General features: G+C 33.4%; 2 protein-coding genes and 1 pseudogene across 3 annotated transcripts in view; 2 read left to right on the top strand and 1 right to left on the bottom strand.

Moving 5' to 3' along the window:
• The window catches only part of LOC145591539 (lupeol synthase-like), a 30,848-nt pseudogene extending 28,219 nt beyond the window's left edge, over positions 1-2,629 (top strand). The window contains exons 15-18 of the transcript XR_014102317.1: positions 112-289; positions 476-556; positions 668-751; positions 2,251-2,629. The product of XR_014102317.1 is annotated as a lupeol synthase-like (transcript). The remainder of the gene's footprint in view (positions 1-111; positions 290-475; positions 557-667; positions 752-2,250) is intronic.
• Positions 2,630-2,853: 224 nt separating this feature from the next.
• LOC145593148 (prefoldin subunit 1-like) lies at positions 2,854-6,660 on the bottom strand. The gene is made up of 7 exons (XM_081649656.1): positions 6,506-6,660; positions 6,272-6,334; positions 6,032-6,085; positions 3,812-3,917; positions 3,492-3,498; positions 3,315-3,399; positions 2,854-3,086 (listed from the first exon to the last, which is right to left on the bottom strand). Exons 2-7 carry the CDS (start codon positions 6,293-6,295, stop codon positions 2,973-2,975), a joined length of 390 nt encoding a protein of 129 aa, XP_081505782.1. The 5' UTR covers positions 6,296-6,334; positions 6,506-6,660; the 3' UTR covers positions 2,854-2,972.
• Positions 6,661-9,597: 2,937 nt separating this feature from the next.
• Positions 9,598-11,632, top strand: LOC145593147 (beta-amyrin 28-monooxygenase-like). Its single transcript, XM_081649655.1, has 3 exons — positions 9,598-10,579; positions 10,695-10,882; positions 11,274-11,632. The coding sequence occupies exons 1-3, from the start codon at positions 9,628-9,630 to the stop codon at positions 11,619-11,621; spliced, it is 1,488 nt and encodes a 495-aa protein (XP_081505781.1). The 5' UTR covers positions 9,598-9,627; the 3' UTR covers positions 11,622-11,632.
• The last annotated feature ends 5,204 nt before the right edge of the window (positions 11,633-16,836 follow it).

The raw sequence follows: 16,836 nt of genomic DNA, 5'->3' as shown, positions 1-16,836 counted from the left end.
CTCTTGAAAATTTCATTTTTTTCAGAAGTTCAGTCTTCTATCTAGAAAAATACACTTCGAGGTAATGAGAGTGACTTCAATTTGGTTTTGGTTTTGCTTTTGTGAGGATAGGTATGGATTTTGGGGGATTTGTTTTACATATGCAACATGGTTTGCAGTGGAGGCACTATTAACGTGTAATAAAAATTACCATAATAGTCAGGCTGTGCAAAGGGGATGTGAGTTTCTACTCTCAAAGCAATTGCCTGACGGCGGCTGGGGCGAAAGTTACCTCTCAAGCTCAAAAGAGGTACTCTAATTCACTCCCCTCTCTCCCTCCCCTGACCCCAAGGGCAGTATAAGCCACATTTCTTGATGTGAAATAACATATGTTCGCCTTTTTAAGTCAAGTAATGGTGACCTGACCACTTTGTCCTGAGCTCTCCCCAATAGTCTAGATTTGTGCATAACTTCTCTGTCTGGGATTGTGGAACAGGTTTATACAAACCTGAAGGGGAACAGGTCAAATGTGGTGCAAACTTCATGGGCATTATTAACCCTCATTAGAGCAGGGCAGGTGAGTATACTTGCATTCTATATTTCTATCCTACATTTCCTATTGCCACTTAAAGAAAGAGCCAGAAAACTTTAAACCCATGGATAACCCAAATGATTCTCAATGTAACAGTGGGATGTGGATCCCGACCCCGTGGATCGAGGGATGAGGTTGGTAATCAACTCGCAATTGGAAAATGGAGACTTCCCGCCGCAGGTAAGACAAGGTTTTCTCCAAAATTTAATCAGTTTTGATAAACACAATCATAAGGGCAAGCTAGTATTAAATATATCTCCTATGCTACGGGTTTTACTTACTATAGAAACATAAAATCAAAGAGAACTCAACAAGACACCGCGTTGGGGGTACTCTATTTTAAGGAAAGATAGAGAGCAAAAGATTTTATTTATAAAGTACAATAGATGATTAAAAAAGGATAGAAGATTGTCATAAAGTAAATAAAATACAATACAAGTAAGATATTAGACTTATATATATATATATATATATATATATATATATATATATATATATATATATATATATATATATATATATATAATATATATATATATATATATATATATATATATATATATATATATATATATATATATATATATATATATAATGTGAGTAAAGCTTGAAAAATAGGTTATAACATTTTAGAAGTTTGTGATGAAATAATATGTAGGATAATGTTATTAATTTTTAGCTGATTAATGTTTCTACTTTCTAGTCTTATCTTCATTTCACAGTTAGCTCATAAGATGGCGCATAAGCCTTTTAAAAAATTTTATATACACCTGGGTACACCGTGCACCAACCCAACTAACCTAAGATTAGTTTTTGCAGTTCATTTGATGATTAAATAAAAAACAATCATCAAAATGAGAACAAAATAATCATGAATAGTCATGAATGCACCGTGTACCCTGTTTGTCTTAAGACTCCAAGCCTTTCGCTCCTAAATAAAAGTCTTATTTACTCAACATATACTTAAACCTTGTTCTCTTCACCTTTTTTTTTCTGAACTTGAATTATTTTTGCTGGTTAAAACTTATATTTAACGATCTTTATTATATTTGTTTTTTAAAATTACTGATTTTCACTAAACTAAAATTATTTTTACGGAATATTACGACTTCAGAGAACAATCAAAATAGGATTTATTTAGAAAATATAAAAAAAAAGAACAAAAAAAAAAAAAAAAAAAAAAGATTAACTTGATTAAAAGTACAATATAAAATAGTGGAGTTTAGTTAGCAAATTAAAGGTGAATTAAACAATTGATAGTGAAAAAATAGCCTTTCAAAAACGGACTTTCAATAACCACAAAAATTGTAGTGATAAGAGACTTCTATGTGGGGACAGAGGGAGTATCACTAACCAATATATTAACTTGAAAATTTTTGCGAACAGAGGGAGTATCACTTACCCTTGAAATTTTTTGCTAGAGTGATACTTATTGTGGTAAGAGTAAATTGTTCCTTTATACAGGTATTTGCCTTGGCACATAAAAATAGTGCCTTAGCAAAGTCTTCACCTAAATATTAAGGTAATCATACAGAGATTGTAAAAGTGTCTTATAATTAAGTTCATATAATTCCAATATAAACAAACCTAGGCCCTCATTTAAGTTAAATCACTGTACACTGTTTTACTTCTTATCCACAATATTCTAACAAATATGCCAATATGGTAACTTTGTACAGGAAAGCACTGGAGTATTCATGAAGAACTGCATATTAGAATATTCATCATACAGGTGTATTTTCCCCATATGGGTTCTTAGCGAATAACGCCGTGTACAAGCACAAAGATCAGCCATAATATAGCCAACACTCACTGGAATTCCAAGAGAGATGGTCACAAGTTACTAGTATCTATAGTGTATTGATGCATAACATCACAGGATATTATATGGTTTTATGCTCTAGTTAAGAATCTTTGTCAATGTAAGGTCATTATGTTAGCTTTGATTTGAAATAAAATTCCTGCTAGCGTTTTCCCTCAAAAAAAAGGTTATTATGGTGGCTTCTAAAGGGTAATTCCCAAACTCATAGCCATGTAACACTCAATAAAATTATAATAAAGAGAATTTTTTTTTCATAGGTTCTGTTTTCATTACAAATTTGACTTATTTTAAGGGCATTTTGTCAAATTATAGTTTCTTAATTACCGAACACATTAAGTTTTTAAACCTTTTTTAATTTCTGATTGGGTGATGGTGTGATGCCAAAATTAATACGTGTTGCACAGCTGCACAGCTTTAGTCAGAGATTCTCTAAGAAGAGCTCACAGAAATCAACAGTAGATGAGTGAGGAAAATTGTTATGATCTTAAATTATCATGGAACCCATACAGGCAATTCAAAACAAAACCAAAAGACTATAAAAGAAAAACAGGATTAAAAGATAATTCTCTAAAGTGAGATTTACATTACTGAAAGAGACATGATTTGGCTGGCGAGACCAGGATCTTGTTGCAGCAGCTCCTTTAGGTTGTTTTCCACTTCCCCCATCTGTTTCTCCAGGTACTCTTTAGAAGTCTGTCACCAAATATAAAGACAATGCATCCAGTTAGAATCTTCAGCAACAATGTAATCTGTATAAATGAACAAATACAACTGAAAAAAAAAAAAAAAAAAAAAAAAAAGAAGAAAGAGGGATAGGAGGGGGGGGGGGGGGGAAGCTGAAATATTGCTAAGAGGTCTTGTTGATATGAAACATAACAAATGAACTAATGAGAAAACCAACAAATTAATAAGCATAAAAACCTGTAAAGAAGCAATTGCAGTCTCACTGTCCTTGAACTTCTGTTCCTGTTCATCAATCAAGACCGATTTTGGCTCCAGTACAAACCTAAATATTATGGACAAAAACCATAGAAGGGTGTCAAAATATTGTTGAGGATTTACAACCACAGATTCCTGTAAGCCAAGGAGGACACTCACGTTCTTCCTGCAAAACCAAGACAACAAAATCAACAATAAGTTCAAAAATCTATAAGGTAAACAATCCACCAAGACAACAATCGCAATCAATTGAACATAGGTCCCAAACTGCAACAAACCTCAACAATTATAGATATGTCGTTCACTTTATGTATCAATAAATTATACTAATATAACCAATGGAGGATTGAGGAGATGGAGGGATGGTTAGTCCCTCCATCTCCCCCCCCCCCCCCCCCCAATTCCTGTGATAGGGTGGGGGCCCCTCCCCCGTGGTTTACCTTTTTTTTAATTAAAAATAAATAAAAAAAAGACCTTACCTATGGATTTGTATGTATTTGTGTCATCAGGCACTTGTCGCAACTCCTCCAAGGTTAAGTAAGCACGCTTCTTTTCTGTTTCTTTAGATCGGATTTGATTTTGCACCTGGATAGATCATAAATCATGATAAATTTTACTATACAAAAGCATAACAGACCAATTGCAGCCCATGAAACTAATGTACTAGAGGGAATAATTTGATACGGAGCACTTAAAATGAGTCACAAGTTATAACAGTGCTAACATCAGAATATAGAAGACAAGTACCAATGAACAACCTATCACACTAAATAAGTTCCTCATTCTTCATAGCATGTTTTTGGAGTGTAACAGGAAGAGTAATAGGATATGGAGATAGTCCAGAGAAAGGAAAAGGAAATAAACTGTATTATAGATGGCTTCACATATCTACATATGTGTCATGGTTCAAGTGCTTTGACACAAGATCCGTGTGACGTGCTCTCATCTACTGGCAATTCAAGTAACAAAAGGGCTTGTGAGCATGAAGCAACACAGGCTGGGGACGAGTTTGATGGGCACTCATGCCTATTGGTGTCAGGAGTGGAGCAAAGGGGGGTGATCGGGGTTTGTGACAATAGACCAAGTTGAGGCAAGCACAAGCGGATCCGATGACAATTATCTATTTTGAGGGTCTTCTATGATATTATCTTTTTTTAGGTGCTTTAAACACGTCACTGCAAAATATCAATAAATGCCAATAACAACACACGAGTATAAAAGCAATAGGCAAAAATGGGTAGGCAACTTGGATTTCATTTATCACTGCTTCCTAAAGAGTTTCCTTTGGGAATTATATTGTTTTCCCACATAATAACTTCTACCAAGGCCTAGAAAAAAAAAAAAACAGACCTACAAAGCTTCAAATACATTGAAAGGGAGTCAAACTCTAACACTACGCTAGCAGTTCTTTGTTTAGCATGGCTAATTCCTAGCTCTGATAAGAGGGTTGCATTAGCTAATGGACAGACAACATAAAACATTGTAGAAGCTTTGTAACAGGTACTATTATACAAGCAATATACCACTGTCCAAACTCCAAAGTTAGCATGCTAGCCCAGAGTTGTGCCATGCCAGGTGATCTTCATGGAAATGAACCTTTTAAACTCTTTTTTTCACCATAATGAAACATAATACGGAATTAAGGATAATATTGTACCATTTGCACAACAACAATTGATCTAAGTTCTTAAGATAAATTAACCATTTTAATAAAGATTTGGAATAACGAGGAAATATAAGCTACACAAGAAATAAGGCTGTCACAATTCCTTAATTATTAGAAGAGCATTTTCAATTCAATACCTATATGTCACTTGACCGCTGGGAATGTAGGCCTCTAAGTAGTGGTAACATCAAACTTTTGAACATCTCTGCTTCATTTCTCCCAAAATAAAAGCCTCATTATTCATTACGCAGGGTCGATCTTTTGATGATTGTTTCCAGTCACTAACTCGGTATCTCTGTTCCTCAAAACAATAACTATCCCATAACCTTCCCTTTTTATTCAGCTTTAATTAACAATACACCACTATGACTCCTCTACTTAAATTGCTTGTCCAGAATAAATGTGACGGAAAGGGATGTAACACTAGTCATCACACTCTCCTTTTCTTATTTTGACTAGCAAGATTTAATGAACAACTAATAGTCTACTACCAACCATCTTATGCCTGAGAATAGGTACAAGTTCCAATTTTGCCATATCAAATAAATAATTCAATCTTTAAACAACAGTAACACGTCTTTAATATAGCTCCAAATCTTCCAATGGAAGCAAATAAGAACATCTTGTTCACTAGGTAACTAATTGGATTCGCAAAGCTCCACTTAAGCACAAATATAACCAATCTCAACTTTTCAAATCCTTCTTTCATATCCAAATCCCTTCACCTCATTGTACTTGTTTGGTGTGTACCCAAGAACAAGTTTTTTTGACAGATAGAATGGATACTGAAAATATGTATTATTATTCCAAAGACAAAAACTATAACAAAGAACACAAAAACCAACCTTTTCTTTTAAAAGGAAAAATCCACAACACCGTGGCACCATGGCAATTTTCATTATCCCACAATTCTATGTCGACCCGAATGCAATTAAGAAACGAAATGAAAGTATCTAACAATAGATCATGATAAGAACAAAGCAGCCAAATTTGAGATAAACAATGCCATTATGTATAGTAAGGGGGAGCTAACCTGCTTCAATTTCGAAGTAGTCTCAATCATGCGTCCTTGAATCTCAATGAATGCCTAAATACATAAATTTCAAATCAGCAATACCCTTAAATACTTTATACTTCACATATTACATAAGTGAAACCAAAAAAAAAAAATTTAAAAAAAAAAAATTAACATTCTTCTCAAAAAACAAAATAAAAAAATTAACATTAAACGAATAATAACGAAATTACTTAAAAATTAGGCCAAAATTTATACTGTTCTGCTTGCTTCATCCGCCATTTTAGCTACTGAAATGCAGACTTAATTCAAACTTAATCACTGTTTCAGAAAATAGCAAACAATCAAAGTGTATTAATATTATCAGTGCAAGTAAAAGTGAAAAGTTAATTAAAAAAAAACGAAGAAAGAGTACTGCAGTAGGGTTTAATTGGAAAAACCCTAGATCTGCAAATTGATTGAATGCTTAATTTATGAAGAAGATGAATGAACCTCGGAGATTCTAGGTCACCGGAAAAAGTTTCCGATTTGATTTGCCGGTGGCAGGCGGTTGATCACCTGTTGAATGTGGAAGGCGTCTCTGCTGTCGATGAAGAGTTTAGGAATGAAAAATTAAGAAGCAAGACGCTGGTTTTCCTTTTTTTTTTTTTTTTTTTTTTTTTTTTTTTTTTTTTTTTTTTTGGTGATACTTCTCTGACTTCTAAAGTTCTAAATACGGGTGTCAAAACCACACCCGACCCGATTCGGTGTGAAATCGATCTGAATAATATCCGATTGAGATTTGAACTAGCGTGGATATAATAATTTAGCATAATTTAACTTTAAAAATTGACCCGACCTCATCAGATTCTATCCAATCATCCGAATTGACACCTCTATTCTACGCTATTTAATCCAAGGATGTTTCACAAGCTGAATTTACTCGAGAAATGCTCTATGTTTGACTTGGTCAAAGCTTGATCTGAGTGCGCTTAGATTCAAGCTTAACTTCAGGTCAAGATCTTAGCAAGTTTAGGATATCATTACTTGATTTGAAAACTCATGAACAAGCTTGAATTTTTTCATAACAATATTATTTTCATAAATAAATTGTAACCTAGGATCATATATTGCCATCTAAGCCTTGGGCTATTGTTATTTGAGGGCCTTATTTGAGGGAATTAAGTTATTAATTAAAATAGTGAGATCAAAAAGAGTAAATTTGATAGTAGATTGAGCATTTGATTATTGAGTCGAGCTAAGCTCATGTTTAGGGTATCTCACTCAAGTCGTGTTCAACCAGCATTAAGCTTGAGTTGAGCCCGACCTCACTAGTTTCGAAGTCCAGCCAAGCCTAGAGAGCTTCTGTCTCAAATCGACTTGTTAATAGTTTAGTACCCCTATTGCATCCATTCAACTAGGGATGTAAATAAATCGACTCGGGTAATATAATTACTTGTTTATGTTTATGTTCATGTTCATGTTCATGTTCATGTAGAGTATATGACCACAAAAGTGAACTTTCCACCAAGCAAAAAAAATAAATAAATAAATAAATAAATGTTCGAACTCGGTTCTCTTAGAAGGTTATGTTTTCTTGAACAACTCACTTATTGAGTGAATGTCATTATCGCTAAACAAAGAATAGATTCTTAAACAACTTGGGGATAAAAAAACTTGTTAATAATTAACCCCATCTAACCCATTGTTTTAATTTTTTTATTCCTTATGGATTTGGGACTTTGGGTGTAACTTGGTTCACATGAAAATGTTAGGATACAGGCCAAATTCGACTCAGGTCCAACCCATGTATATTCCTACTTTTTTTTTTTTTAAAAAAAAAAAAAAAAAAAAAAAAAAAAAAAAAAAAAAAAAAAAAACCATATTCCTATTTATAATGATGTAATATTACTTTTTAGAATGTGTACCGTTCATGTTACATATTTAAACACTATAACAAGGAGGAAATTTTGTGTAGAAGTACCCTAAAGATAAACTATTTTGTGAACAATTACCCATTTAAAAAAATATTGTTTAGAACTTTTCGTAAAATCGCAAAAGTTTGTCTAACACTACCCATTAACGGTATCCGTCCAATTAAGACGTTTGTGGACTCACTTCTACGGATTCCCACCCAAACAACTACCCTCCTCAACTATCTCTCTCTTCATTATACTTTTCCTCCATTTTCACTCCTCTTCTTTTACCTTCCACCATTCACCATCTTAAACTAACCTAAGTAAATATCCAAATTCATCTCCTTTTTGGAAAATTAACAAGGCATATAACCCTTTTCTTTATTGTCTCTCTATTTCCTCTTCATCTTCTTGTTGCTTTGGGTAATTACATGTCAGAGGGTAAAACTATCAATGGTTAAAGAAAACGGCAAAGTAAATGCTGAAAAATACTGAACGAAAACAAGGATGAACGAGGTAAAATGTAGTAATTATTGTGAAATTCGTGGCATTTAAATTATAAATTGTTGAACATGTGGAAAACCCTAATTTTTTATTGCTTAAATTAGAACCTTAATTTTTAATTGACGAAATAAGCAAAACCCCTAATTCAATTCAAGCCATAAACCCTAGAAATTAAAATCCCCAAACTGAATTGAAGCCCTAGACCCTAAATTGAATCCCTAATTATGTTAATTGAAGTAAATCAAGAACCCTAAACCAATTAAATATACCAAGAATTGAAACGATAGCTTAAAACATTTCCTAATTTAGTGATAAATTGTGTTGAATTTAGATTTTTGGATGAGTTTAGAGGGAAAGTAATGAAAGAGGAGGGAATTGAGTGGGAAACCGTAGGAGTGGGTCCCACAAGCGGCTCAATTGGACGAAAACCGTTTATGGGTAGTGCTAGACAAACATTTGCCATTTTATGAGTAGTTTTAAACAATATTTTTTAAAATGGGTAATTGTTCACAAATCAGCCTATTTAGGGTAGTTTTACACAAATTTTCCTAATAAGGAGTACTTTGTTAGGGATTTTTCTTATTTTAATTTTCATACTTCCTAAGTTCAAATTATGATTGACTAGGTAGTACGAATGGCAAACGTCATATAATTGCGTAAGATGTATGTAAAACGTCATTAGAATAATTGAATAATCCAACAAAGTAGACTAGTATGACAAAAATAAAATGTAAGAAGTACGTACTTACTAAGCAGTAATTAATTAGTCTTATACAATCCACCCAAATCAAAGACCAAATAACAAAAATTTGATTTTCATTTTTGGGATTTAGATCTACATGACTACATGCAAGATCAGATATTCACATTCCAAGAATTTCATGCAGCTATACTATACGTAAGTAAATCAAATAATAAATTTTGGGTGAAAAAAAAAAAAAAAAAAAAAAAAAAAAAAAAAAAAAGAAAACCAACATTTTCTTTGATTTTCATGACACCACCATATATTTTCAATATAATAAGTACATCATGGTATTGATTTTTAGTTGGACTAATGATAGTGCAATCTTGTGAGCCCAAAATAAATTATTCTGTACAATTTTTTCCTACTAAATGATCTTATATAAACCTCTTTTTTCTTCTTTAATTTCTCAACATTCCTAGTCAAAAATCTAAATTTTTACAAATTCAATAATTAAGTACTTATAGAACAACATGGAACTTTTCTTTTGTTACTTCTTCCTAGGATTTCTCCTCCTCATCTTGCTCTCACTTCAAATCCTTTTCTATAAACATCGATCCCTCTTCTCCTCTACAAACCTTCCTCAAGGAAAGACGGGATGGCCTCTTGTCGGTGAGACGCTAGAGTTCTTGTCCACTGGATGGAAAGGCCATCCTGAGAAATTTGTATTTGACCGTATGGTCAAATACTCCCAAGAATGCTTTAAGACGAGCATTCTTGGGGAGCCTGTGGCTTATTTTTGCGGCCCAACAGGCAACAAGTTCTTGTTCTCAAATGAGAACAAGCTCGTTACAACCTGGTGGCCAGAGGCCGTAAACAAAGTATTCCCTAGTTCCCTCCAAACTAACTCTAAGGAGGAGTCTATGAAAATGAGGAAACTCCTTCCTCAATTTTTAAAGGCCGAGGCCTTACAAAGGTACGTTGGTATCATGGATACCATCGCCCAGAGACACTTCGCCTCTGGGTGGGAAAACAAAGACGTCTTTGTTTTCCCATTAGCCAAAAGATATACCTTTTGGCTCGCATGCCACATTTTTCTTAGTGTCGAGGATCCTACCCATGTAGCTCGTTTTGCTGACCCATTTCGCCTCTTGGTTTCCGGGGTTATCTCTATCCCAGTTAATTTCCCTGGAACACCATTTAACAAGGCGATTAAGGCCGCCGAGTTTATTAGGAAGGAGCTCATATTGATCATTAACCAAAGGAAGATTGACTTAGCAGAGAATAAAGTAACACCAACACAAGATATACTGTCTCATATGCTAACAAAAACAGATGAAAATGGGAAACATATGAATGAAATGGATATTGCAGATAAAATTCTGGGTTTATTAATTGGTGGACATGATACTGCTAGTATTGTCATTACCTTCATTGTCAAATACCTTGCTGAACTTCCTCATGTATATAATGCAGTTTATGAAGGTATGTATATACTAGTAGAAATTATGCATGAAAAAAAAAAAATGAAAAATTCTAATGCATCTTTTGATCATGAAAATTGGGGTTTATTATGTTGTTAATCTGTTGGGTTGTATAGAGCAAATGGAGATTGCCAAATCGAAAGCGGCAGGGGAGTTGTTAACATGGGAGGATATGCAGAAGATGAAGTACTCATGGAATGTGGCTTGTGAAGTAATGAGACTAATTCCTCCATTACAAGGAGCTTTTAGAGAAGCTATGGCTGACTTTAAGTATGCTGGTTTCAACATTCCTAAGGGTTGGAAGGTATATTTATAAGATTTTAATTAACCACTTGTAAGTTGTAACATCTACCTTAGAGTGTTAATTGAAGATGTGCTAGGGTGCACATTGTTCATTCTAGAGCTAATGAACAGTTTCGGGTCATTCGTGTTAGGGCATAATTTTATATTTTTATTGACAAATGTAGCTCACCTTGATTGATTAGGCCAATTTTGAGTATGGCTGGACCCATGTAGCTTTATCTAACAAGTGTGGTGATATATTTTTTTACCACAAATTTTCACCGGTCTAGCTCATGATGAACTTTACTTTTTTTTTTGGGAAAAAACTCATATTTTTATATTGTGCACGTATAAACTCTCAACACTATCGACGTATGATTTAATATTTTCCCCTCTATCTTTGTTGGTTGTAGCTATACTGGAGTGCCTACTCAACTCATCGAAATCCACAATATTTCATGGAACCAGATAAGTTTGACCCAAGTCGGTTCGAGGGAAGCGGGCCAGCACCATACACATATGTACCATTTGGGGGAGGGCCAAGGATGTGTCCTGGCAAGGAGTATGCACGGTTGGAGATACTAGCATTTATGCACAATGTGGTGAAGAGATATAAATTTGAGAAAATAATTCTTGATGAAAAAATAATAGCTAATCCTTTTCCTAAGCCAGAAAAAGGGCTTCCTATTCGTCTCATTCCACACAATGGTGAAAGTGTAGATGGTCAAAGAAGCAAAGGGTTATTGCAAATAATATTATAGATTATTCTTGTGTGTCACACAATGTGATCATGTGTTTGAGATGATCTTTCTACTAGTTTTATCATTTATTTGATGTGCCTATAAGTACTAATTTAATTTAGTTGGTAAATTAATATATTGTTCATCTTATATGTATGAATGAATTTTTTTTTTCATGGACATTGGCTGAACGGAATTACATGGACTACTAAACAAAAACAAATACTTCTTACATTTATAAATTTATTTATTCGTTAAATTGGATCATAGGCAAATTCGTACCCGCACTCTTGTGCACCTAAGATAGGTGCAATAGCTTAATATGATAACAAATAAAACGCAAGCATACTGCTCTACTTTCTTCTCCAACATTCTTCCTTCTTCAAATTTTTTCACATTTATAAAATAATCAAAAAAATCCATTAATCCTTCATCACTGCAACATCGATTACAAATTAAAAATAAATATTATGATATCATCACATATTTAGCAATTGAATTAATATACAAATAATCAAATTCATTGATTGCATCAATACAATTGATTCATCACAAATTTAGCCACGAATGTCGAGGATGAATGTTCCTGATAAATAAATTTGCAATAACGATGATATATAATGATTTTCATCCTTTCGTCATTTAATAAAATGATTTACTGAGTTTCAGGGAACTAATAGAGAAGGAGGTAGGTTTTATTTTATTTTCTTTCTCCTTTTATTTTTTTTTATTTTTTTATTTTTTTTTATCAATCATTGACCAATAATTATTTTCACTATGGTAGATTTTAGGTGTGCATTCAATTTTTTTAAAATTTCTAATGAATATTAATTTCTTATTTGTTGATTTTGTGATGAATTTTGTTGTGAATTTGAAAGATCCTTGATTTTTTTCTTAAAAAAAATTCCTCCTACGGAATGAACATATAGTACAAATTTTATGAACATAAGGTATTTAATTATGAACACAAGTAAATTGAAGAAATATAAATTAAAATGATTATGAAACATACGCATTATAAGTATTAAAAATATGAACATATGCATTAAAAATGTGATTATATGTAATTATGTATTGGTTCCCTGAAAGTGAACTATATACATTTCAAAAAGTGAGCATATGCATTTAAGAAAGTGAACATAAGCATTGTTCAAAATATGAACATATGCATTTAAAAAAGTGAACATAAGCATTTAAAATATGAACATATGCATTAGTTCTCTAAAAGTGAACATATGCATTTTAGAACATGAACATATATATATGCATAACAAATATGAACATATGCATTTATGAAGGTGAACATAAGCATTCAAAATATGAATATATTTTATGAACATTAATACTTAAGAACAAATATTCATATTATGAACATTTAAAAACATTATATGAACATACACTACAAGAAAAAGGCCTGTTTCCGACAGAAAATGTCCCTCGCTGAAAGTCGAATTTCCGTCGCAAATCAAGTTTACGACGGAATTCCGTCGTGACGTTCCGTCGGAAAAAAAGTGGACTTTTCGAGGAAAATTCCGTCAGAAAGTTAGTTTACGACGGATTTTCCGACGGACCCTGTTCCGTCGTAAAGTAATTGGACTTTCATGTATGATCTGTCGCAATATTACGACGGAAAATTCCATCGCTGGAAGGAACATCAACGACGGAAAATTCCGTTGCAAATGTAATATTTTACGACAGAATTATATTCCGTCGCTAGTTTACGACGGAAAATTCTGTCGCAAACTACCGACGGAATAATATTCCGTCGCAAAGTATTAAATGTGCGACGAATATTTCCGTCGTTAAGTTTCCTCCCAGCGACGAATTTTTCTCCCTTTTTCCGTCGCAAATGTTTTTTTCCGACGATTTTTACATTTTTTTCTGTCGCAAAAAAATATTCATTTCAAATAATCCTGGTAATTATTTTTTAAAAAAAAAACATCGTTAATAACCTATATTCCTGCACCTAATACCTGTGAAAATTAAAATCATAATCGAATTACGGAAATATTAATATATATATTTCCACAAAAGCTATGCTACAAAACATATAGTAATTCTACAAAAGCGGGAACATAATCAAACGCTACATAAATTCAAATTAAGTGCATGTCCATACTACATAAACCAAAGCTATGCTATACAATTGCCGGGGTACCCTGGCTTGCTCCTCCACTACCCGGGTCATCCTTGGGGTCTCGACGCTGAGGCTGAAAGGTGGAACATGTGTCGTTGTTTGCGAATCGACTCATGAACTCATTCCACCTCTCCTCGGCTCTCCTCTCCATTTCGGCCACTTCAGCTTGAATTCGGGTTTGCATCTCAACTTCCATTTCACTCCGAAGTTCACTCCGAATTGCACTCCGGAGTTCACTACGGATTTCACTACGAAGAGCCTCCACCCTATGCTCCATCAGATCCTGCATCTGAGAAACAACGGACGGTGTGTACTGTTGTGAAGACCTAGAAACTCAACCCATCCGGTTGCCATAGTACAGCTCTGCACTTTGGCAAAGTCCCCTCACCCGACCCTTCTTGTTGCGAACACCCACATTCTCCCAATACAACTCATTAGGACTCTTTTTAATCCCTTGAGTGGTGGCTTCTTCAACATTCTTCTGGTAGTTCTCCTACAGAAATACATTATACAATAATATATAGTTTAAACAATTTACCAACAACATAAGTTACAAGTAAAGCAAATAAACATATAAGTGATTATGAATTGAAATGACATAAAAGAAGCTAATTTCTAAGATTATGGGGCCATATCATCAAAATAAAGCCATTTAAAGCCAAAATGGCTTCTAACATGCCTATTTTCTTCATTTCTTAACTTATGAACTCATTCTTTCTCAAACCATCTCATAATTACATAGTTATAAGTGAATATGACTTGAAATGACATAAAAGAAGCTATTTTCTAAGTTTATGGGTCCATATCATCAAAATAAAGCCATTTAAAGCTAAAATGGCTTCTAACATGCCTATTTTCTTTATTTCTTAACTTATGAACTCATTCTTTCTCAAACCATATCATAATGACATATTTATAAGTGAATATGACTTGAAATGACGTAAAAGAAGCCATTTTCTAAGTTTACGGGTCCATATCATCAAAATAAAGCCATTTAAAGCCAAAATGGCTTCTAACATGCCTATTTTCTTCATTTCTTAACTTATGAACTCATTCTTTCTCAAACCATCTCATAATTACATATTTATAAGTGAATATGACTTGAAATGACATAAAAGAAGCTATTTTCTAAGTTTATGGGTCCATATTATCGAAATAAAGCCATTTAAACCCAAAATGGCTTCTAACATGCCTATTTTCTTCATTTCTTAACTTATGAACTCATTCTTTCTCAAACCATCTCATAATTACATATTTATAAGTGAATATGACTTGAAATGACATAAAAGAAGCTATTTTCTAAGTTTATGGGTCCATATCATCGAAATAAAGCCATAATGGCTTCTAACATCTCATAATTACATATTTATAAGTGAATATGACTTGAAATGACATAAAAGAAGCCATTTTCTAAGTTTATGGGTCCATATCATCGAAATAAAGCCATTTAAAGCCAATATGGCTTCTAACATGCCTATTTTCTTCATTTATTAACTTATGAACTCATTCTTTCTCAAGCCATCTCATAATTACATAGTTATAAGTGAATATGACTTGAAATGACATAAAAGAAGCTATTTCCTAAGTTTATGGGTCCATATCATCGAAATAAAGCCATTTAAACCCAAAATGGCTTCTAACATGCCTATTTTCTTCATTTCTTAACTTATGAACTCATTCTTTCTCAAACCATCTCATAATTACATATTTATAAGTGAATATGACTTGAAATGACATAAAAGAAGCCATTTTCTAAGTTTATGGGTCCATATCATCGAAATAAAGCCATTTAAACCCAAAATGGCTTCTAACATGCCTATTTTCTTCATTTCTTAACTTATGAACTCATTCTTTCTCAAACCATCTCATAATTACATAGTTATAAGTGAATAACTTGAAATGACATAAAAGAAGCTATTTTCTAAGTTTATGGGTCCATATCATCTAAATAAAGCCATTTAAAGCCAAAATGGCTTCTAACATGCCTATTTTCTTCATTTCTTAACTTATGAACTCATTCTTTCTCAAACTATATCATAATTACATAATTATAAGTGAATATGACTTGAAATGACATAAAAGAAGTCATTTTCTAAGTTTATAGGTCAATATCATCGAAATAAAGCCATTTAAACCCAAAATGGCTTCTAACATGCCTATTTTCTTCATTTCTTAACTTATGAACTCATTCTTTCTCAAACCATCTCATAATTACATATTTATAAGTGAATATGACTTGAAATGACATAAAAGAAGCTATTTTCTTTGTTTATGGGTCCATATCATCGAAATAAAGCCATTTAAAGCCAAAATAATAAGTTTAGAAACTAAATTATATTAAAGTTGTTACCGCAATGTTCTTGACTTTGGCATTTGTAAGCACCATTCCTTTCACAGGGACCTCCTTGAAGTGTGTCTTCATGAAAAGATCATGTGCAGTTGGTAACTGGCCTTTGTTTTTCGCCGCCTTTGAATGTACATGCACCAAAACAAATTAAACTTGTCATTTCAATGTAAACCACAATTGTTATCTTTTTCACTTGCCTAAAAAACAAACTCACCATCCTTTTTGCATGCTGTACAGATGAAATTGAACCCTGGTAGTGGGTTGGTTTAACCACATTGTCCATCGATCCGCCTCTTTTGTTCTTCTTGTTTTGTTCGGACCGCTTCTTGTACGTATCATCATTGGCAACAATGCGCATCATCTCCTTGTGGAAATCCTCGATCAGCCATTTCGGCTTCTTACCATTCATTCTGTGTGTGATTGCGTGAAACATGTCCCTCAGTCGATCTGCGAACTTGACTTCGAAGGTTCGCCTTACATGGTCGTTCAACTCAGGTGCCCATGTGCATTGTTTCTGCATATGACAAACATTTAAAGTTATCAACCACAACTCCATCAATACATTTAGTAATACATAGTTATAAGTAGAAAATGTCACACACAAAACAAGTTCCACCAATTCTCCTTCGTTGTATCATCAACCTCTCCGTAATTCCTCCAAGGCTTTCGATAGTAGCCTGTTAGGGTGCCGGAGACGGCCTTTACCACAAGTTTATCATCAAACCTATTTTAACGTGCATCATGAACAAAAA

Source organism: Chenopodium album, chromosome 18 (assembly GCF_948465745.1).
Source record: "Chenopodium album chromosome 18, dcCheAlbu1.1, whole genome shotgun sequence".
In the NCBI taxonomy this organism is placed as follows: domain Eukaryota; kingdom Viridiplantae; phylum Streptophyta; class Magnoliopsida; order Caryophyllales; family Amaranthaceae; genus Chenopodium; species Chenopodium album.
This window is presented reverse-complemented; position numbering and strand designations above follow the sequence as displayed.

Bases quoted from the DNA above. Each gene is read 5' to 3' on its own strand.
- LOC145593148 (XM_081649656.1), bottom strand. From the start codon at position 6,295: ATGGCGGATGAAGCAAGCAGAACA. The intron at 3,918-6,031 runs GTTAGCTCCCCC...TGATCTATCCAG, and splicing joins CTACTTCGAAATTGAAGCAG to GTGCAAAATCAAATCCGATC. The intron at 3,087-3,314 runs GTTTTTATGCTT...ATTTGGTGACAG, and splicing joins CTGCAATTGCTTCTTTACAG to ACTTCTAAAGAGTACCTGGA.
- LOC145593147 (XM_081649655.1), top strand. From the start codon at position 9,628: ATGGAACTTTTCTTTTGTTACTTCTTCCTAGGATTTCTCCTCCTCATC. The intron at 10,580-10,694 runs GTATGTATATAC...TGGGTTGTATAG, and splicing joins ATATAATGCAGTTTATGAAG to AGCAAATGGAGATTGCCAAA. The intron at 10,883-11,273 runs GTATATTTATAA...TGTTGGTTGTAG, and splicing joins ACATTCCTAAGGGTTGGAAG to CTATACTGGAGTGCCTACTC.